This window comes from Protopterus annectens, chromosome 12.part0, assembly GCF_019279795.1.
Source record: "Protopterus annectens isolate FY-2018-M chromosome 12.part0, PAN1.0, whole genome shotgun sequence".
Taxonomy (NCBI): Eukaryota; Metazoa; Chordata; order Ceratodontiformes; family Protopteridae; genus Protopterus; species Protopterus annectens.
Window position 1 is genome coordinate 1,233,931,589 of NC_056746.1, and position 23,883 is coordinate 1,233,955,471.

A 23,883-nucleotide genomic window follows, 5' to 3' on the forward strand; every position below is an offset into this window, starting at 1 on the left:
AGAGAGGAGAAAGGCTAGGACTGTGGTAGTGAGGGTCAGAACTTTGAATGTTGGCAGTATGACCGGTATAGGAAGAGAACTAGCTGATATGATGGAGAGAAGGAAGGTTGGCATATTGTGTGTGCAAGAGACTAGATGGAAGGGGAGTAAGGCTAGGTGCATCGGAGGTGGGTTCAATTTGTTTTATCATGGTGTGGATGGAAGGAGAAATGGCGTAGGAATTATTCTGAAGGAACTGTATGCTAAGAGTGTTTTGGAGGAGAAAAGTGTCAGAGTAAGGTTTGTGAAGCTGGAAATTGATGGTGTAATGATGAATGTTGTTAGTGCATATGCTCCACAAGTTGGGTGTGCAATGGATGAGAGAAATATTTTGGAGTGAATTGGATGAAGTGGTGATGACTATACCCAAGGGTGAGAGTGGTGATTGGAACAGATTTCAGTGGGCATGTTGGTGAAGGGAACAGAGGTGATGAAGTAATGGGTAGGTATGGTGTTAAAAGGAATGCAGAAGGTTAGATGGTAATGGATTTTGCGAAAAGGATGGGCATAGCTGTGGTGAACATGTATTTTAACATGAGAGAGGAGCATAGGGTGACATACGAGAGTGGAGGAAGATGCACACAGGTGGATTAAATCTTATGTAGGAGGGTCAGTTTGAAGGAGATTGGAGACTAAAGTGGTGACCGGAGAAAGTGTAGTTAGGCAGCATAGGATGGTGGTTTGTAAGACTAAGTTGGTGATCAAGAAGAGGAGGAGGTGTGTGACAACAGCACCAAGGATCAAATGGTGGAAACTGAAAAAGGGTAATTGTGAGGTGGAGTTCAGGGATGAGTTAAGGCAGGCACTGGGTGGCAGTGAAGAGTTACCAAATAGCTGGGCAACTACAGCAGAGCTAGTAAGGGAGACTGCTAGAAAGGTGCTTGATATCACATCTGGACAGCGGAAGGACGACAAGGAGACATGGTGGTGGAATGAGTTAGTACAGGAGATTATACAGAGAAAGAGGTTGGCAAAGAAGAAGAAGTGGGATTGTCAGAGAGATGAAGAAAGTAGGCAGGAGTATAAGGAGATGAGGTGCATGGTAAAGAGAGGTGGCGAAGGCTAAGGATAAGGCATATGAAGAGTTGTATGAAAGGTTGGACACTAAGGAGGGAGAAAAGGACCTGTACCGATTTGGCTAGACAGAGGGACCGAGCTAGGAAAGATGTGCAGCAGGTAAAGGTAAGGATAATGAGGGAAACATACTCACAAACGAGGAGAGTGAGTTGAGGAGATGGAAAGAGTACTTTGAGGGGTTGATGAATGAAGAGAATGAGGGCAAGAAAAGGTTGGATGATGTAGGGATAGTAAATCATGAAGTACAATGGATTAGCAAGGAGGAAGTAAGGATAACTATGAAGAATGGAAAGGCTGTTGGGCCAGATGACATACCTGTGGAAGCATGGAGGTTTTTAGGTGAAATGGCAGTGGAGTTTTTAACCAGATTGTTTAATGAAATCTTGGAAAGTGAGAGGAAGCCGTCGGAAAAGTGTTTTGATACAGATTTTTAAGAATAAGGGTGATTTACAGAGCTGTAGTAACTACAGAGAGATTAAAGTGATCAGTCACAGCATGAAGTTATGGGAAAGAGTAGTGGAAGCTAGGTTAAGGAGGAGGTTAAGAAGGGACGTGATTGGTGATCAGCAGCATGGTTGCATGCCGGGAAAGAGCACTACAGATGCGATCTTTGCTCTGTGAGTGTTGATGGAGAAGTACAGAGAATGTCAGAAGGAGTTGCATTGTGTTTTTGTAGACTTAGAGAAAGCATATGACAGGGGGCCTAGAGAGGAGTTGTGGTATTGTAAGAGGAAGTCAGGAGTGTCAGAAAAGTATGTAAGAGTGGTACAGGATATGTACGAGGGTAGTGTGAAAGCGGTGAGGTCTGTGGTGGGAGTGACGGATGCGTTCAAGGTGGAGGTGGGGTTACATCAAGGATCAGCTCTGAGCCCTTTCTTACTTGCAATGGTGATGGACAGGTTGACAGACGAGATCAGACAGGAGTCCCTGTGGACTATGATGTTTGCAGATGACATTGTGATCTGTAGTGAGTAGGGAACAGGTGGAGACCACCCTGGAGAGATGGAGATATGCTCTAGAGAGAAGAGGAATGAAGGTCAGCAGGACAGAATGTGTGTGTGCGTGAATGAGAGGGAGGATAGAGGAATGGGGAGGATGCAAGGAGTAGATGTGGCAAAGGTGGAAGAGTTTAAATACTTGGGGTCAATAGTTCAGAGTAACTGAGTGTGGAAGAGAGGTGGAGTGGGTGGAGAATTGAGTGTCAGAAGTGATGTGTGACAGACGAATACCTGTAAGAGAGAAAGGGAAGGTCTACAAGAGGGTAGTGAGACCAGCTATGTTATATGGGTTGGAGACAGTGGCATTGACAAAAAGGCAGGAGTTTGAGCTGGATGTGGCAAAATTAAAAGATGTTAAGATTTGCACTGGATGTGATGAGGGTGGACGGGATTAGGAATAAAGTATATTAGAGGGTCATCCCAGGTTGGAAGGTTTGGAGACAAAGCTAGAGAGGCACGATTACGTTGGTCTGGACATGTGCTGAGAAGGGATGCTGAGTATATTGTGAAAAAGATGCTAAGGACGAAGCTACCAGGCAACAGGAAGAGAGGATGGCCTAAGATAAGGTTTATGGACGTGGTGAGAGAGGACATGCAGGTGGTTGGTGTGACAGAGCAAGATGCAGAGGACAGGAAGAAATAGAAACAGGTGATCTGCTGTGGCGACCCCTAACAGGAACAGCCGAAAGAAGACGATGCTGCTGAAGTTTTTGTATACGACTATACACACACACACACACACACACACACACACACACACACACACACACACACACACACACACACACTTCAGAAAGGTATTCAAACAGCAACAATTTACTTTTGAATGCTCATTTATATGTTGCAGTATGTCTTCACGCAAGTTTTCACTTTCCCTCCCACTTTTCACCTGTTAGAATTTTATGCTTTAATCTCATTTTACAAAGACTGTATCACATAAAGGGGTTGTAAGAATCTTTTGTGGATGCCTGGTGACTACCTGTGAACCCAAGCTGCATGCCTGGTGATACCCGTGAGCCTAGAGATTAAAAATATTTGTAAATGGAGAAACAACCAACATCAACCAACATCAAACCTAATAGTAAGTACAAGACAAAATGCCTCCACAAGTTTTCCAAAAGAAACATTTTATGAGAAGATGGTAAATCTGTTATAAAAGGTGCAGACTTTCCAAAATTCTGTGTATTTTTTTTTTAATCAGACAAAAGCACTGAACCTTGTTCTTGTTAAAGGATTGTTTTTTAGAGACATTTTGTATTCGATATATTTAAATGGATACAAACTGCTGCACGTGGTGGCCAAATTAAACATTTTTCTGTACGATATTGTTGATATATTAGCTGAAGTGGGAATATGTGTGCATTCAGATAGGGTGATTGAAGGAGTGTTATATAGATAGCTTTCATTACATATAAATAGTGGCTGGCAAGGTCACCAGAAGTCAGAGCAAGTGGCACATGACATTTCTTGAACATTCTTGAAAAAGGTTAATGATGTGATGCGAGTTCTGGGGAGAGTCTGATGTCTGTTGATAGGGTTCGATTCTTGCATCCTTCATCTACCTAATGTGTGACATAGCAGGCAGAAGTAATTCCACCTGAGGCAGAGTTAAGACCTGAGCTGTCCAATGCTGAAGGTGTGAGGGGTAGAGATGGCTACAATAACTCTGAAGTTGACCAATGCCTCAGATCTGAAAGGGACATTATGGCTCCAAAGCCGCAGCTGGTGCACTCAAAACATTCTTGGAGCCAAAGACCCCACAAAGACAGTCCCAGAGGACTTGGATCCAGGGGCTCCGAAACAGACTGATCGGAGAAGTAGCAGAGTTTGGTGTAGTGCAAATAAGGACTTGCTGACCCGAATGGGTAGGAGTCAGAACAGCCATCTGTATCTGCGCTGAGAGAAATTTCCTCATCGTCCAGTTCAGATCAGCCTCTGTCAGACTTCTAGAAGAGCAACAGAAGTGACCAGTGGGGGCTTGGAGTGCCAGCTAGACTCAAGGTATGGAGAGGGAACCCTAAATGGCCTTGAAGGAGAGTACCTTGTTCTTGGTAACTAAGGAAGTCTTATTAGATTCTGAAGTTGGCTGGATCACAGCAGTCTTCAGATCCGACTTAAAGCGCTTCTTCCAAGGTGGTTCTGTGGTAGGATCCGGCAAAGGTGTTTTAAGAGCCATAAGGCACCAAAGACTCAAAGGCTCCTTATGTTTTGATTGGGGGGGTTGAGTCCCAGAAATACCTCCTCAGAAAGACGATGGCATCAAACCTTTTATTATCAGCTTGTTCTGTGACTACTTCAGGATTAAAAGCCTTACAGATACAGCAATCAACTTTAAGACAGTCTGGACCGAAGCAATACATACATAAAGCAGGCGAGTCTGACAAGGGCAACTTGTGCCCACATTTCTTAAAGCCAGATGGACCTCTTCAGGCATAACTCCACAGGACCAAAAATACATTTTAACAAATAAACAGAAAAGAAAAAGAATTATACCAACAATGGTAACTCTAGACTACACGAAAATGTGTAAAGTGATAGACAAGAAAGGGAAGGAGGCCTAACAACGGCAAGTAGAATTACACCAAAAAAAGTGTAAAATGTGTCGAGATAAACGTATACGCAAACAAAAATCACACAAACAGGCAATATAAAGAATTATAGCAACAGAAAAATATGAAAAAAACTTTAAAAGGCATCTCCCATTCAAAAAAGGGTCTATATTGGAACATTGAATGTAAAACAGTTCGAATCACTAAAGGTAAACCCTTGGCGATTGTGAACTGTTAAAATGTTGAAAGTTCCAAAAAAACACAACTAAGCCTAGCTAGACAGAATCCTTTTATTAATATAAGCCACAGGCTTGTTCTCTTAAATGTGAAAAGACTGCACTGGATGCTTAACTGCAAAACTGTAACAGTGCACTCTGCTGTAAGAAAGCGGATAGTCATTTTAGGACTGTTTTGATCTCAGGGCTCGGAGGTGTGGTGTCTGAACAAGCAGATTCTTTCAAACTGGTTTGAGATTGCTAGAGTTTTACATATAGAACGTCTTTAATTGCTGTAGTTTCCTGACCAGGTGCAGGCTTACTAAAAAATGTTAATGTAAAGTTTCTGTTAGCCTGGGAAACCAGAGAATTGTTAATGATGTAATCTAAAATGAGTCAGCAAGAGAGATGGAGAGGGGGAGAATTTTGCATTTGTCTTCAGAACTGCCCACTCACCAGCACTTGCTTTGCTCTGTCTGTATGCAAGTAGGATCTTGGACTTTAGTGTCTCTTAGATATAGATAGAAAATAGTATGTTTAGTCTGGCTGTTTTCTGTATTGATGCCAGAACTGTTCTACTGTATTACTGTAAACATTTTCCTGTGATCTCTGAACTCTTGACTAGTACTGTGTATAAGAGGTATTGTCTTGTGTTTTTATTTATTATTAAATATTTTTAAACCTTTCAACTGTGGCTTTTTTATGTAGAGATAATTTAAGCTCTAGTCTAGAGTACATTGCATGTATATAGTAATACTGTACCAAGCCACTCCAAATAAGCCTCGCTGTTCGTCACACTTACTGATGATAATATTGCACAGTAATAACTGAACACACTTTGGTAAGGGGCCTTTTTAGTAGCTGATAAGTAAGGGTCCTGGTGGCAGTGATTACTACCTTACAGTCTGAACAGAAGGGGCACAGCTAGTGAACCTGTGCCAGCCTTCCCCAGGAGTGTGTGCGGCTGTATACAAATCATATCTCAAAGTGTGTGTGTGTATGCAACAGCGTCAGCTACTTGAGCAGGAAAACGAAGCACTGGTTGGACAGAGTGCAAGGAGGACTTGGCTTGGGACCCTGGCTAAGGACCCCTCTCTATAGCTGTGCCACTGGGGATCTGGAGAGAAAGGGAGAAACCAGCCCCAGACTGACTGACTGATCTTTGTGTGCTCCCAAGGGAAATTATATATATATATATATATATATATGTTATCCTTCCCAATGTGGAAGCCCCTCACTGGTGTTAGTGGTGAGGTCTCCTTGATTACTGGGTCAGTGCACAGGTGTCACACCCATAACAAAGGTAAAATTTCTGATGCGATTCTATGGGACTTTATGAAATCATTTTATACAGGGTAAGACTCTACTTGGTACAATAACAACAGAAAGCAATTGAATACAGACTTATTAGTATTACAAGGAAAGATGCAAGTTAAAAATACAAAAAGGAGAAAAATAAAAAAAATGAATACAAAGTGTGTGGCAGGGAGTCAAATTAAATGATGTAATTATAGTATAATTTCTGTACTACATTAAATACTACCTCACTATATAAATATTTTCTGTAAGAGAGAAAACAGAATTTAAAAACTGTATTTAGCATGCCTCCATTTTCCCATACTGAACTCAATTCTTTACTGAATGTATTACATTTTTTATGTCAATCATTATTAATACATTTAACACAAGACCAAGCTGGCTTTATTTTAAATAGACAAACACATAGTGTCAAATTAATAATTACTGTAACTGACTATGCTATCAAATTACTGTAACTGATTATGCTAATAACCAAGAGCTATTAATAGTCAGTAAACTGGTCCTTTTTAAAGTCAAGCATTAGAAATAGAGTTTTACAAGCAATGTTCTCCCTTCATATTAACAATCTTTACCAATATTTGCTCTTATATTAAACTAAGGTGTTTACTTCTCAGTCCAAATACACAAGGTCATGAAAGAAGGTTGCCCATTGCCTTCTTTATTATACATTATGACTATAAAGCTCTCAGCCAATCACATAAAACTTGGATTAGAAGGACTTAAAAAAAAAGGCATAATAGTTCAGATGTTTACCTTACAGACACAAGGTACAGGGTTTTAGTCACACCTTTGGGAAACATGGCTAGGCCTAAAGAAATCCTGGTGCAGTTAGCCTAGAAATCGCCTATGAACCTATAAATAGTTTTCTAATTACATCTGCATGAGAGTAACCCCTAAATATTTAATCCCATTATTACTCCATTTAAATCCCAGACTGCGGTGGTGGTGCTGCGGTAGCGTTGTCACCCCATAGTTAGACGTTGCCCATTTGATTCTCAGTTAGAGCATCTTCTGTGTGGCAACATGCGTGAACGGGCATTCCTTCGTTGAAGGTTGTGCGTTAGGCCCAGCAAGCCAGCACGTAAAAATCTACTGCCAATCATTAGCGGACCGGAGTTCTGCTGTGGCAACCCCTAACCGGGAAAAGCCGAAAGACAAACAAATTACTCCATTTAAATTCCACATTAATTTATCAAACAATTAAACTCTTAATTAATAAGATGCTAGTTTTATTCTGACTGAACTTCAGACCTAAAACCAATCAAAATATTTTAATGATTTATATCCGTGATTAACATTACCATGAAACTTGGATACAAATAGTGGTATATTTAACCACAATTTGTTGTTGTTGTGTAGCCACAGCGGAACTCCGGTCCGCTAATGATTGGCAGTAGATTTTTACGTGCCGAGTTGCCAGCCCTGATGCACAACCTTCAACGAAGGTATGCCCATTCACGCACGTCTCCACACAGAAGACGCTCTAGCTGAGAATCGAACAAGGACGTCTTACTGTGAGGCGACAACCCTACTGCACCACCGCAGTGGATATTTAACCACAATATACAAACTAACTTCGGTGAATATGTTCTCCAAATGAGTGATTAACTGTAATAAAAAAATAATTTTAATATTGCAAAAATACTACATCTTTACTTTGGAGATCACTCAGATTTTATTTTTTTGTTACACAGATTACCACTGCACACAGAACTGAAATTCTACACAAAATGAGGGTATTGGTATTTAGAGGTAAAATTATATACTAAATGAAGGTCTTAGTTGTTCGTGGAGTAAATCCTTCAAGTGGAGTGGAAGCATATGGTTTTATTACTGCAAAGTTATTCCATCCTTTTGGGGGGGGGGGGGATCACTGTGGTCTGAAATTCACATTAACTAAACATTTGGTGGCGTTTCAGGTTATGCGCCAGAGTCTAAATTCCCACTTGTATGAGTACTTAAAAATGTGATCATGTCTTCATTTACAAATCCTTCAAGTGGAGTGGAAGCATATGGTTTTATTACTGCAAAGTTGTTCCACCCTTTTGAGGGGGGGGGGGGGGGGAATTCACTGTGGTCTGAAATTCATATTAACTAAACATTTGGTGGCGTTTCAGGTTATGCGCCAGTCTAAATTCCCACTTGTACAAGTACAAAAATGTGATTATGTCTTCATTTACATAATTTATACTGCCACTGTTTTTCATAAAACAAATATCTACTGTTAAAACAGAAAAACAATCACAGAATATAACTGCAGGATAAACAAACTCATTGATAGAGAAATATTAATAGTTGTCCTATGACCAGCTTAAGGCCATTTGATGAGCTCCCGCAATGTATACAGCAATAACTGATTAGATACTTGTGCAAATAGTTGTTTTATGTTAATGTGTTTACTCTTGTATAGGAAAACTCATTAAGAATATACAAGAAAGACTTGCAAAAAAGTAATGATGTTTTTAGATGGGTTACAAAACAGGAAAAGAAAAAAAAAACACAGTGGTAGCAGTAGGAAAATCAGTTTAATTAGATCCAAGTTATTTACAGAGGACAAAATGGAACAAATGAAATCAGCAAGATGAGTTAGTACAAGTCTATGCAAGGACACAACCACAAGGAAGAGTGCATACTGAAGAAGAGGGCGTACAACTATTTACACATGTTGCATTAGTATGCACCATGTGAAAAGCATAATTTTGGGCAGCAATTTTTTTGGGGGTTAATTTCATAATAATCTACAAAGCATCTTCATTTTGTTTGCTCCCTCAGGTAAGATTTTAGCTATTTAAAAAAAGGAAGCCACAGCTGGCAAGTGTGTATGATTTTTAGGTACTAAAGTTCCAGATAGGCAAGACAAGGTACAAAAAAGCTTCAGCACCACAGGGTTGTAAAATGAAATGTTTGCCATGTGTTAAGTTGGACAAATCTGAGACAGAATTTAACTGTCAGCAAGCAACTTAAGACCTTGCAGGTTTACAACTGGCACACCTTGTAGAGGAGAATGCTTATAACAAAAGCAACTCACTGAAATGGGAAACCAAACTTGCCTGTCCAATAGCAAGGCAGAGGTGTACTCATTCTGCTTGCACAAACACTGAAGCTACAATGGTAACTTTGCATTACCTGTAGTTTCTGAATGCTCTTTGCAGAGGTGGAACCAATAATGGCTAGTGGCAATCCGACTATTGGCAGAAGCACTCGCTCACCTACTGTAAACTTTTCTCCTGAAGACAAAAAGGAGAAAATTGCAGCAATCTCACTTTATTATTCAAACTGTTTACATTGGTTGAGAGTTTATATCCAAGTAGTTCATGAAATTAGTACTGTTTCAATCTTTGAGGTCAGCCAGAAGTGCTCTTCGCAGCACCCACAATGGGCCCAGTAATGATTCCTACTGCAATTCATACTGGGTTACGTGTAATCTGTAACCTACCTAAATACAATTGTAGATTCTTAAAAAAAAAAAAAAAAAAAAAAAAAAAAAAAGCCTTAATTAATCACATCAACTATTAATTATATCTATACATCTATCTAGTTCTTCTATCTACCTGCTCCTGTTGTAACTGTCTGGGTACCCTTCCACATTGCTTCCAGTTCTGCCTGCAGATCATATTTTATGAGAGAAAAACTGCCATGGATTCAAAGGACAATCATAAGGCCTTTTTCAGCTATGTTAGGAACCTGGGTGGTAACTCCCAGATATGCTCAGAATTAGTCCAAAATGATACAAAAATCACTGAACCCACAGACATTGCCAACATACTGGCAGACAGGTTCAGTGCAAACTTCACCCCCCTCCCCCCCCTAAAGGAGAGATAACTATCCCAGCGGAGTGTAGCCTCCCAGACATCTCAAATGCGCAGGTGAAAGCTGCTCTCTCTAAAGCTAAAAACACAGCATCAATGGGACCGGATGGTGTCCCCGGCTGTGTGCTACACAAGCTAAATGAGGAATTAAACCCACACATAAGGCAGCTGTTTAATCTCAGCCTTACCACAGGATACGTGCCCAAGGAGTGGCGTACGGCAACTGTGGTCCCACTCCACAAAGGCAGTGCCTCTACGGACCCTGGTAATTACCGCCCCATAAGCTTAACAAGTCTAGTCTGCAAAGCTATGGAGAGGATCATAATGGAGCTCATAAACAAAGATATAGGGGACTTGCAAACATTGGACCCGACCCAGTTTGGCTTCGTCAAGGGCAGATAATGCCTTTTGAACTTGGTCGACTTCTTCGAAACAGTCACCAAGGCCATTGATGAGGGAAAGGCAGTCCATACAGCCTACCTTGACCTTGCAAAGGCTTTCGACACAATACCCCACTCGGGTATTGTAGAAAAACGTACCAGCTTAAATGTAAACCCATATGTCACAAGATGGGTTGCAAGCTGGCTTAAGGACAGAACCCACAGGATTAGAGTTGCTGGCGCTATGTCAGACTCCAAGCCGGTCACAAGTGGTGTCCCACAGGGCTCGGTCCTCGGCCCCCTATTGTTTGGCATCTACTTCTCAGAAGTACAGGCCAACATGGGAGGACTTTGGCTGACAAAGTTTGCAGACGACTGCAAACTGGGCGCCACAGTGGAAAGTGCATCGGACACGGATATCCTTCAGAAGGGACTCACGGAAACAGATAGCTGGTGCCAGAGCCATGGCCTGAAGTTAAACGCCAAAAAATGTATAGTCATACCCTTCGGGAAAAACAAGGTAACCCCAAGCTACCATATAGGCGGCAATCCACTAAGCACAGAAGAGGTTATCAGGGACCTGGGGACCCAGGTTGACAGTGGCCTTTCTTTTGACACTCACGTTGCTAAAGTGGTTAGAAAGACCTTCTACATTGCCCACCTGATCATGAAGGGATTCACATCCAGATCTAGTGAGGTCATTGTTCCCCTGTACTCTTCACTTATCAGACCAATGATAGAGTACAATGCCCCATTCGGGATGTCTCTCACCCAACATCTGCAGCAATTGGAGAGACCCCAAAAGTTCCTCACCAAAAGGATAAAGGGACTCCAAAATCTGTCATATGCTGCCAGATTGAAGAAACTCCAGCTCTATTCAGTCGCATACCGTCTGCTCAGAGGTGACATGTGCCTGACATACAAGGCCATTTCCAACCCGGAATTAATGGACATGCTCCACCTCAAAAATTCCAAATCCACCAAAACCACTAGAGCAAGCGACTTAAACCTTAGCACGGATATAAATAGGACGTGCTGGAGGGATAGATTTATCACTCAGAGACTCCCTATGCTGTGGGATAAAATCCCGGTCCATGTGAGACAGAGCACCTCGCTGGCTCTGTTCAAGAGAAATCTTGACCTGTGGATGGGAGATCGTAGGTTTACCCAGGGAATCATCTCTGTGTCACTGCTGGACAGAGGCAAAACAAACTAATGGGCACAGTATTTTTTCATATAAGGGGTGGCGTAACCCACAAAACTTTGGGCTAAGCTTATAAATGCCTTAGGGCAGATAGCCTAGTATAAACCTATGAACCTATAAACCATTTTTACACTGTAGCATGTATGGTGCATATTTTGCTACCTATGAACCTATAAACCATTTTTACACTGTAGCATGTATGGTGCATATTTTGCTACCTATAAACCATTTTTACACTGTAGCATGTATGGTGCATATTTTGCTACACATCTTAAAATAATTTTATTTTACTTATTTGTTGACCAGATTTAACCTATGAACCTATAAACCATTTTTACACTGTAGCATGTATGGTGCATATTTTGCTACACATCTTAAAATAATTTTATTTTACTTATTTGTTGACCAGATTTAATCCACTGGGCATGTGTGTCTGTAATCAGGGCGACCTTGGAGTACTGCCTGGTTAACCGACTCGCTCAGAGTCACACAACAAGCACTGGATACAACTATCCCATACCAGCTGAATGGAGACTCTTTGGTAAAAGTTACCAGGGCAAGTTCACCTTCTCACTCATACAAAGTATGAGCAGGGACATACACACAGACAGGCGTAACAAAATAAACCAATAAAGTTAACAACACATGCAAATCATCCATTTCAAACTAAAGGATGTAACACGTGAACTTGTGTTAAACTTAAATGATAGCAAAACAATTACATATGATTAACTGGATTACAAGAGAGAGAACATGTACAGAATGTTAAAAGAAAGGAGAGATACTAAACGAAGGTGATTAAAATCAGTATCGATTCATATACTAGGAACACCACTGAAAATCTAGAAATGTACACCAACTTCTAATTGCAGCACTCCCTGATCCCAAAAACGGCCTCCAGGAAACTGAGTTTTCATAAAAGTGGAAGAATGTTGCAATTTAGGGATCTTGTGACTTGATGTACAGTGAGAATTTGCTAAATGATTCGTGATTACCTTAACTACAGCACTACACCTATACGCACTTCAGCCTGTCATGATTACTGTTTTAATCCAAATGTCAATTCAGAGTTCACCAATTCATACATGCAGTTCTCTCTCCCAGCAGAAAAAAATCGAACTAGTAAATGGCCAAGCATACAATCAAATTTAACTTGAAAGCTTGCAGTCAATACCTGCAAATAAATTTAACTTGCAATAGCAAGTAAACAATACATAGTTAGATTTTAGCCACCACATACCTCGCTTATTTTTCGTGCCGTGTTTCTTAGCAGTTTGTAACTCAAGCTCTATCTTCTTTTCTAGGAACTCTTGTTTTTTAGCCAGCATCTCCTCGGTCTCTCGGAGCCGCTGAATTGCCTCCTGTGGAGTGGGCCCCTTACCGCTTTTACCACCGCTACTTCCAAACAACTTGCCAATAAATGCCATGACTAAAAAGAAAGTAAGCGTCCAAAAATTAAGAACAAACTGAAAACCACAAACCAGGGTCCGATATGTTGCTGCCTGGGCGAGCAGGGTAAAACGGTGAACTAAAAAAATACGAACAAAATAAATAATGGAAAGATGAGGCAAAAGCAACAAACCAAATCAACTTAAGTTATACTCTGACGGTTGTTCTTTCTATATACAAAACTATAACCTAAAATCCCAGCAACCCTAGGCCCTCATGAATCTGTTGCTTTGCTTGGGCTCAATAACGTCACTGTCATCGACACGTGAGTCAGTCAGGAAATGTAATACAGTTGGGCAAGTAATAGCGTCTTAAAGGGCCTGCGTGACAATAACAAACGGGAGGTGTCAAGACAGACCGTGGCTTAGGATGACGGCATTCGGGAGTGTGGACTCTATTTAATTTTAATATGGAAAAACTAGTCATATGATCATATCGGCGAAACTGAAGTGTATTAACCCACCACCGAGTTAGCGCAGGTATGGGCGTGCCCGCCATGATTGACATGCGGGAGGGCGGGATTAACAATGGTAATGTGCGTTATTGACATCGTTTTTTTATCTGGACAGGTTATTTTGTTAAAGCTGGGATGACTGTAAACTTTCACAACTACTTAACTAAAATTCAGTATCTGCCAAGAGGCACAGCATGGAAGGAAATTTCTGGGAGCACTGGCAAGTAAACATATAACGTGATTTGTGCCTGGTCATGTTTACCTTGTTCCGCAAACATACCCGTCTCATTACTAGGAACGTCCGTTTTCCTCACTGTTCCACAACGTCAGTGTTTAGAATTTAACATGCTAAATAGTACTAAGTCGTATTAAATGAAAAAGAGAACATTTTTTTAACTTTAACACATTTTGACCATCATATGAGCTTCCAAGTTGAAGTTATTAATAAATTGTATGTATGTAAGTGTTCCACCTTTTGCCCATTTTGTTGCACATTATTGGAGGCAGTGTTCCACATTTTGGGAGTGGAAGGTTAAGCGCTATATGCTCAAACTGAAAGCATCACTGTACATACGTTTTTCATAGGTTCATAAGTAAGTACTAGGCTATCTGCCCATGGGCATTTATAAGCCTAGCCACAGAGTGATGGCTTTCGCCTCCCCATTAGATTAGTAACCTGGACCTCTGTCAACAGGGCTCCTGAAGTGATCCCAGGGTAGAACTTACGATTGATTACCCATCCACTCATCAAGATTTCTCTTGAAAAGGGTCAGAGAGGAGCTCTGTCGAATATGGATTGGGATTCTATTCCAGAGTGCGGGGAGTCACTGGGACAGGAATCTATCCCTCCAACATGTCCTGTTTATTGTTGTACATAGGTTCAAGTCGCTAGAACGAGTGATTGAGGGATCTCGTTTTTTTTGAGGTGAAGCATGTCCATTAGTTCAGGGTTTGACATGGCCCTATAGGTCACCTCTGAGAAGACGGTAAGCGACTGAGAAGAGCTGGAGCTTTTTTAGTCGTGCTTCATAGGGTAATTGTTTAAGGCCCTTAATCCTCTTAGTGAGGTACTTCTGAGGTCTTTCTAGTTGTTGCAGGTGTCTAGTGAGGTACATCCGAAATGGGGCATTGTACTCTATTATGGGCCTAATGAGTGAGGAGTAAAGGGGCACAATCACCTCCTTGGATCTGGATGAGAAACACTTTGTGATCAGGTGTGACCGTTTTGGCTATGTGGTTATAAAAGGAGAGCATGCTGTCTACTTGTGTACCCAGGTCCCTAATTACTTCTTCTGTACTTAGTGGATTCCCATCTATGTGGTAGTTTGTAGGTACTTTGTTTTTCCCAAATGGGATTACTATGCATTTTTTGGCATTTAGCTTGAGGCCGTGACTTTGACACCAGGTGTTTGTCTCTTTGAGACCCTTTTGCAGGATGTCTGTGTCAGCTGGAGAGTCATTTATTGCACCCAATTTACAGTCATCTGCGAACTTGGTTAGCCACAGTCCCTCTGCCTTTGCCTGTACTTCGGAGAAATATATGCCGAACAGGAGGGGTCCCAGGACTGAGCCCTGTGGGACTCTGCTTGTGACTGGTTTAGAGTCAGACATGGCCCCTGCCACTCTTACCGTGTGGGTTCTGTCTGAGAGCCAATTGGTAACCCATCTCGTGACATAGGGGTTAATATTTAAGCTGGTGAGTTTGTCTATGATTCCTGAGTGTGGGATGGTGTCGAACGCCTTAGCGAGGTCTTGCTGTGTGGACCACCTTCCCTTCATCTATGGCCTTGGTGACTGTTTCGAAGAAGTCGACCAAGTTCAGGAGGCAAGATCTGCCTTTAACAAAGCCAAACTGGGTGGGGTCCAGTGTCTGCAGGTTCCCAATGTCCCTGTTAATGAGCTCCATGATAGTTCCATGGCTTTGCAGACCAAGCTAGTCAAGCTTATAGGGCGATAGTTCCCAGGGTCAGTTGTGGCACCACCTTTGTGGAGTGGTACGACTGTTGCTGTACACCATTCTTTGGGTACATAGCCTGTAGAGAGGCTGAGTTTGAATAGTGATTTGAGATGGGGGGTTAGTTCATTTTGAAGCTCGTGTAAGACACAACCTGGGATAGCATCTGGTCCCATTGATGCTGTGATTTTGGCCTTTGCAAGGGCTGTCTTTACTTGTGTGTCTGAGATATCTGGAGTGCCACATTCTTCTGGGATGGGTGAAGAGGGAGGGATGAAGTTTGCACTGAACTTGTCAGCCAGGATGTTGGCAATGTCGGTTGGTTCAGTGTATTTATGGCCATTATGCACTAGCTCGGAGCATATCTGAGAGTTTGCTCCTAGACTCTTGACATAGTTAAAGAAGGCCTTGTGGTTATCCTTAGAGTCATTGGCTATTTTTCTTTCGAAGTTGGCCTTGGATGATTTAATGAGGGAGTTCAGTTTTTTACTGATGTTAATCAGAGATGCCTTCTTATTTTGGGATTTTGTTCTATCTTGCAGGAATTTCCTCCTTCTGTTGTAAAGTTTATTTATGGCCGGGGTCCACCAGACTGGCTTCCTCTTTTTTGAGGAGTTGGTCTTGGTTTTACTTGGGATGGCTCGGTCCACGCATTCTTGAAGGTGTTCATAGAATGCACTTGTAAAGGATTCTGCCGATGGGTCATCATTTTCCATTTGATTGGGACCTTTGAAACTTCCCACCTCAGTCTTGAGGAGTGTGAAGTTGGCTTTAGAGAAGTTTTTTACCTTGATTTCCTTGACTTTTTTTCTGCCATTGCTGGCTTTAGTTTACCATTTGTGTGGCACAGTGAGTGGTTAATGTTACAGCTCAAGTCTTTACCTTGAGTTCCACCTGGAATTCATTCCGACAGTGCAACATCTTGTGTGGGGGTGAGTTTTTGTGGAGTGCTCTCCTGTTTTCCCATTTCATAAAGATACGTACTGGGCAATGAATAAATGAGTAGCAAGGTTGTAGACAGGCATACTATTTGTACTCTACTGAGCCCACTTTTCTGAACCTTGTTTAGAAAATTGTGTCTTTTGCAGGACATGATATGCCTGCTACTGGCTAAATTAATGTCTTGCTTATAGAGAGATTTGGTAATCTAAAACAACATCTTTAGTAAGTATAAAAGGGGGAGCTGAAAATGACATATGTATTAAGTTTTGGAGGGCATTATTATTACTAGGTGGGATGGGGATAACAATAGGAGACTATGAGTACGGAATGGATTTCTCTGGCTACACCCCTGATGAGTAAGTACATTTACTACATAATGCTTAAGTAACTTATTAGACATATTTATGGTATAAGCAAATCGATTACTTGTGAACCAAATAAATGCTACTGTTGGGAAGTTGCATTAATGTATCTCACCCCATAGCATTCTCGCACTGAAAACGTGCAGTGCATACTGAAAGTCTAGATACTCTACCAGTTTCTAGGATGACTAGATAAGGTAGAGGTTAACACACCCTGCTTAATTTTTTGTAGTTGCAAGCTAGTATTTAATTGTGAAAATATGGGATCCTCCCCTGTCACATGCTGTGGTACACATACAGTCTATCTATTCACCTCACTGACTACCTCACTCATAGTCAATACCTTTCCTTCAAGGACACATCCACAAGTATTTTGTACCATCTTTTCTCTGTAGTACACTTGAATTCCTTTTTATATTGGTTTTATTGTTTTCGCATCTTTTTGTGCAATTAGTTTGTGTTTCGCATATGATATCGCAAACATTACCTTGTGTTATGGTGGCATCTTTCAATCAAACGGTGGAGGGTGCAGTCAAAATGCTCGCAGGTGGGGTTTGGGCGGGGCCTGCTGCTGCGCATCTGGTGGGATAATACACTTCAATTTCGCCATCATATCTAAGTGCATATTCCGTAGCATCTCTCACACGTAGGGCATTACTTTACAAATGTAAACATGGCAGTAGTATAGACGTAGCGTTGCTGCTTCACAGCAGTGGTTTTCAGGTTTGATTCGTGGCTGGGTTCCTTTTGTCTGGAGTCTACACGCCCTCCTTGCGTTCCTGTGGGTTTCCTCCCACGACATATGCCTGGAGCGTTTTTTCCCTGGCCTCAGCCGAAAATTGGCTTTGTTTCAAGTTGGACTTTCCTGGTAAACAAATGTTAAATAAAGTCTTGTGTTAAAATTGGTTTTAGCATGGGATTAAGAATGGCTGACAGGATTTTTAAGTCTATTATCATTATACTGATTGTAAAAAGCTCTTCGAAGCCTAGATTGCAGGGATGGAGGACAGTTGTTCATGGACAGGACAATTCTGAACATTGGCTTCATTCCAAGTTGGACTTTCCTGGTAAACAAATGTTAAATAAAATCCTGTCTTAAAATCGTTTTTATCACGGATTTAAGAATGGCTGACAGGAATTTATTTTATTATCATTATATTGATTGTAAGTATCTCTTCGAAGCCCAGATTGCAGGAATGGAGGACAGTTGTGCATGGACTGGACAATTCATACCTCTCAACCCCTTAGAGCAAAAGTAAAAATCTGGACAAAGCCTAAATAGGGACAGATTTTAAATATTGCCCTACAAACTTAGAAAGTTGATAGAATAATGTAGGTTTTGCATTAGCATGAATTTTCTGAAGGTTGTGGAGTCTTAAACTCAAATGTTTGTCATTATTTAATGACTTCAATCCTCAGCTATTTGCCAGAAAGGGACAGATTTCAGGGGAACACACCAAAATATGAGGCAAAAACCTCAGCTGTTTGCCAGAAAGGGACAGATTTTAGGTGGAACACACCAAAATATGAGGCAAAAATCTGGACATTCTGCACAAACCTGTACTGCTGAGAGGTGTCACAGGAGTTTCAGTATTTCTTTTGCAACTGGAGTTGAGCTGCTGTCCTTCCTACTTTGAGAGGGCTCTGGTGTGAACAGATATGAAAAAGTCATATTGAAAAGGTTCACTGAAGATTACTGAATCGAAATGTGTACCTCCTGTATATGTAGGAGTGTGTGTTTGTATGGGTGCACACAAGTGGACACAATCCGCTTTAAGGATACAAATGTACTTGTTAAAAAACAACTGTGAAGATGGCAAGTTACATTTTTTCGGTGGTGGAAACCCAAAGCTGCTACTCAGTAACTGATCTGTTGTTGTAAATCTTTTTATTTACCATTAGGACATTGGTTCTGTCTTTGGAACTGATATGGCCCTTTCCCAGCTCGCACAAACCAAAAACTCTCAGCTTAGAACCTACCCACAATGCCCATCTCCTAGCTACTCCAGATCTTGTTTGCCTTGTTCCTAGTCAGACGTGCTAAGTAGAAAATTGTTAATTTTAAGACAGTTTCTCTTCAAAATTATTTAACTTTTAGTCAGGTTAGCCTTTTCTTACTGTCACCTATAACCTAAGCCTATTTCCTACCTTTTCCTTGATTATTTAATTTTTTACCTTTATTGGTACTGTCCCACTCTCCTGTCTTTGACAGGCCTTTCCTTTCTACTAGTGGTATTTTTTAAAATAACATCACTGGTATTTTCTCTCTTATTTTTTTCTATAGGATAGCCTTGTTGCTTTGCTATGTCAGACAAAGCTAAGTTGGGATTTAAACAGTGTGACAAATGTGGATGTAAGATGCCTAACTCAGATACACATGTTTGTTGTGTCTACTGTTTGGGCATTGATCGTATTAGAGCTGACTGTGACTTTTGTGCTAGTTTTAGTAATTGTACACTAGCAGAACGTAATAATAAACTTAACTTAAAAGGTTTACTCAAAACACCTTTTTTGGAAGCTCTATCTGAGTCGGTGGTCTCATCCCCCTCCAAAGACCAAAAAGCATAGGAAAAACGGATTACTTAAGACAACTTTTCAGAGGCTCTATATGGGTTGGAGGTCTCACCCCCTTCAAAGACCATAAAATGTAAGGAAAAACAAATTACTCAAGGCACTTTTTTTTTTTTTTTTTTTTTTTTTTTTTTTTTGGAAGACACCAAACATAAGGAAAAACAGATTACTCAAGGCACCTTTTTCAGAGGATCTATCTGGGTCGGAAGTCTCCCCCTTCCAAAGACCAAAAAACATAAGGACAGAGTCACTCAGTTCCTGCATCTCTGTCAAGTTACTGAACAGAGTCGGCTCCGTGCTTCCTCGGTGCATCCCTCTTCGGCACCAGGTTTTGTGTCTTCTCCCTCGGTGCCATCCATGATATTCACCCCTATTTCGGCTCCAACCTCAGCACCACTGACTTCGGTGCCGTCCTTGGATCTGACATCGGCTCCGATGACTGTACCTGCTTCTGCACCATCCCCAGCCACGGTGCCAACAGTTTTCTTTGGCTTCATAAGCTCCAAAACTCGAATACCTGCCAAGGACAAGATTCTTCTGGTGCATACTGTCTTGGTTCAGACAGCAATGTTTTCCCTGTCGACACTGTTCACCCTTGCTGCATCGGCTGTGGTGGAACCGATGCTCTCTCGAAGTACTGCTTGGACCATCTGCACCTTGGTATCTAGCCTGGCACCTATTTTTCCACTGGCGCCATCTATGTCCACGGCTCCGATGGCTTCCAGTTCTCTTGCTCCTCTCCCAACCCTATATTTTTGGGACCCTGGGAACGGGATTCACAAGAACCCTCTTTGAAGGGAACCCCTTCTCCAGGATTCTCAGAAGATCCCACTGGGGAGCCAAACTGGAAGAAACGGTGCAAGAGGAAGCACCTAGATTCACCGGAGGAATCTATCACCGAATACACTGATTGTGATAAGGGGGAAGGGCCCCATGGTCTCCCCCAGATGACATCTCATTCGGAGACATTCTCGAAATCTTCAAGCAGCGAGCAGACTGGAAGTCCTGTAACCCTTCTTCTGGGGAATCTGTGTTCCTGCAGGTCTTCCGTGCCTGGCCACCTACTTCTTGGCTGACCCCACTGGCAGATGACCTTGTTAAACTAATTGTGCAGTGAGCCTGGAAGGCCTTGGACAACGTAGAACCTGTCCCTCGGAGGCCAAACAAAAATTTTATCTACACCTGAAGACCACAGCCCCACTGGTCCTAGCAGTTGACAGTTGAGTCTATGGTCGGTGGCAGCAACCTCCAAGAGGAAACTGGCAGAAGATAGTTCCACCGTCCATCCTCCAAACAGAGAGTCCCGTACCATGGACAGACTAGGGAAGAGGACCTATGCTTCAGTGACATTCGCCATTCAGTTGCTGAATTATCTGGCACATTTTACTCACCTCCAAAGAGACCTAATTTCTGAAATGTCTTCCTCTTTGGCGGGGGTACTGCCTGATGAGGTGTGTGACACTGTTGCCTCGCAGCTAGCTACCCTTGAATCCATCTCAAATTCCTCTATGCATTTGATATCTCACACTGCCGAGGGGGCAGTTTGAGCTGCTGCATCTGGTGTTGTCATTTGATGTACTGCTTTGATGCGGTTGTGTGATTTCGCAGACCCCTTTAAATCTTCCTTCGTTAACGCACCGGTCAACAACTCTGACGGAAAGACCTTGTCTGCTGTGGGAGTACAGTTTTCCAACTCCCAGAGGCCCTACTCCAGGAACCAGAAGGAGAAAGATATGGTTCAAGAAATCCCAAGGAACCTTTCGGGACACTCGTGGTGAACAGTCGTCCCCCCCCCCGGGACAGAGGGGGCAACTCATATGGAAGACACCTCTTTTGGGGTAGAGGGGGTCCGCGTAACCAGGGAACCAGTGATTCTCCAGCAGACTCTACCAGCGCTCCTGAGCAGCTGCCTGATTGCTGTCCTCTGGAAGTAGTCAGGGGTCGATTCTCTCTGCATCTACCAGCCTGGCATCTGCGGGTGCAGAGAATAATATCCAGTGGCTACCAAATACCTTTTGACCTAACTCCCAGACCTGTCAAATGAATCCCCAATGTACCGCCCAATCAGAGGGAATTAGCAGCCTTAGAAATAGAAAAACTGCTACGAAAAAGGGTCATCCAACCAGTCCCACCAGAACAGACAGGATCCGGGTTTTACTCGAGGTTCTTTTTACTGCCAAAATGACAGGGGACTGGAGACCAATCCTGGATCTCAGCCTACTGAACAAATTTATCAAACATCAAAAATTTCGGATGATCACAGTACAGTCCATTCTTCCCTTCCTAGGGAGGGACAATTGGATGTGTTCTGCAGACCTACAGGATGCGTGCTACCACATAAAGTTGGATCACCACTCCCGGAGGTTTCTCCACTTCTGGCTGGGAGCCAATCACTACCAGTTCAGGGCACTGCCATTCGGTCTCTCTACAGCCCCCCCCCCCCCGAGTGTTCACCAAATGTATGTCAGTTGTGGTAGCCCATCTTCGACTACAGGGATTCTAGGTGTTTCCCTATCTATACGACTGGCTCCTTACCACTCCGACCAGGAACCTCCTAGTCCGCAGCCTCTCTTACACTCAAGATCTCACTCACCGCTTGGGGATTACACTCAAAGACAAATCTCAGATGTCTCCAACAAAGACACTGGAATTTATTGGAGCAGTCTTCAACACAGCATCCTGTCAAGCTTCTCTCCCCCCCCACAAGCTTTTGAAAATAAGACACCAAATTCAAGACCTTCTTCCTCACACGTTTGTACCAGCACATCTTGTACTGCAACTCTTGGGCTTCATGGTAGCTGCCATTACTTTGGTACCACTGGCAAGACTGCACATGAGAATACTGCAGTGGCTCCTTTCTGCACAATGGTCATCATTAACCCGCCCACTCAACCACATGATATGCCTTACAAACCGTTGCAAGGAGGAAATGCTATAGTGGATGGAGCCACAAAAGAATCTTTGGTGTCTACCGTTCTGTCTTCCCCAACCTATGACCACGGTGACCACGGACGCTTCACTATTGGGGGGGGGGCATTTTCAGGGAAAGACTGTCCAAGGCACCTGGATCCCCCTCGAGGCCAACTTGCACATAAATGCCCTGGAACTGAGGGCACTTCTCTTGGCGTTGCAAGCCTTCCCATGCATCCCTGCCTTCGGGGACCATTGCAATTCAGTCAGACAACATGTCAGTCATCTGGTATATCAAGAAGCAAAGTGGAACCAGATCTTGCCCCCTGTGTCGGGAAGCCATGAGGATTTGGCACTGGGCAATAGCTTCCAATCATTTTTTTATAGCAACGCACATTCCGGGGAATTCCAACCTTATTGCGGACAATCTGAGCAGGAACATCCTGATGCCTCACAAATGGTCCCTCAATCCTGTAATAGCAGCTCGGATCTTCCAACATTGGGGCAAGCCTTGCTGCGACCTGTTTGCTTCCCCCCTGAATTACAAATGCAGGAGCTATTTTGTCTTGATCCCCCCTCAGGGGGAACCACCAAGGGACGCTCTAACACATGATTGGCCCCTGGGTCTTCCGTATGCCTTTCCCCCATTTCCCCTCATTCCAAAATTTCTCCAGAAAGCTGAGAGTTTGAAAAGCAATGTGATCCTCATTGCTCCCTACTGGCCACATCAAGTCTTGTTCCCGGTTCTATGGCCTCACCTGATTCGCAGCCCGTGGATCCTGAATCATTCCCAGGACCTGTTATCCCATCCTCGGGGATTGATTCATCCAAACCTGCACAATCTCAAGCTCACAGCCTGGTTCCTCCATTTCCAATGATTGCCAGGCTGCCTGACATCCCATCTCCTGTTCGTGAAATTCTTCTGGCCTCACACAAACCCTCCACTAGAAAGGATTATTCTAGTATATGGACTAGGTTCTCTATTTGGGCCAAAGACCAGAAATTAGACCCTTTCTCTATGCGTATTCAAAAAATTCTGCAATACCTGACTACTCTCCTGCATGCAGGAGCCTCAACTTCAATGATCACTGTACATTTAGCAGCTATCGCCAATTTTCATAATGGTCTTGAAAATTCTTCTATTATGTCACACCGCCTATCCAAGACCTTTTTGAAGGGATTATTACATGTTAAACCTCCGGTCAAGCCTCCCTTAGATCCCTGGGACTTGACTATGATGCTTCAATCCCTTATAGGCTCTCACTTTGAGCCCTTTGATTCATGTGATTTGAAATCTTTGTCTTGGAAAACCATACTACTAGTAGCACTCACCTCAGCGAGAAGAATATCTGAGCTGCAGGTCTTGAGTGTCAGGAGTCCTTACTTGATCTTCCACATGGATAGGGTGTCCCTTCGTTCTGACCCTTCCGTCTTGCCCAAGGTCATTTCTGTTTTTTCCATTAACCAATCTATTGACCTGCCGGTTTTCTTCCTAAGGCATTCTAACAGAGAGGAGTACCTTTTGCACACCCTTGATGTGCACCGACAGCTTCGTTGTTATTTGGACAGGACTAAATCTTTCCGGAAAACAGACCATTTGTTTGTGGCCTTTGCAGGACCCAGATTGGGTAAACCTGTTTCCATAATGAC

At 42.6% G+C, this 23,883-nt stretch overlaps 1 protein-coding gene across 1 annotated transcript in view; it reads right to left on the reverse strand.

Annotated features, from left to right (window-relative positions):
- The window catches only part of CHMP4B (charged multivesicular body protein 4B), a 147,397-nt gene extending 133,895 nt beyond the window's left edge, over positions 1-13,502 (reverse strand). The window contains exon 1 of the mRNA XM_044089010.1: positions 12,832-13,502. Within this exon, the coding sequence (XP_043944945.1) occupies positions 12,832-13,018 (187 nt within the window). The 5' untranslated portion in view covers positions 13,019-13,502. The remainder of the gene's footprint in view (positions 1-12,831) is intronic.
- Positions 13,503-23,883: the final 10,381 nt, after the last annotated feature.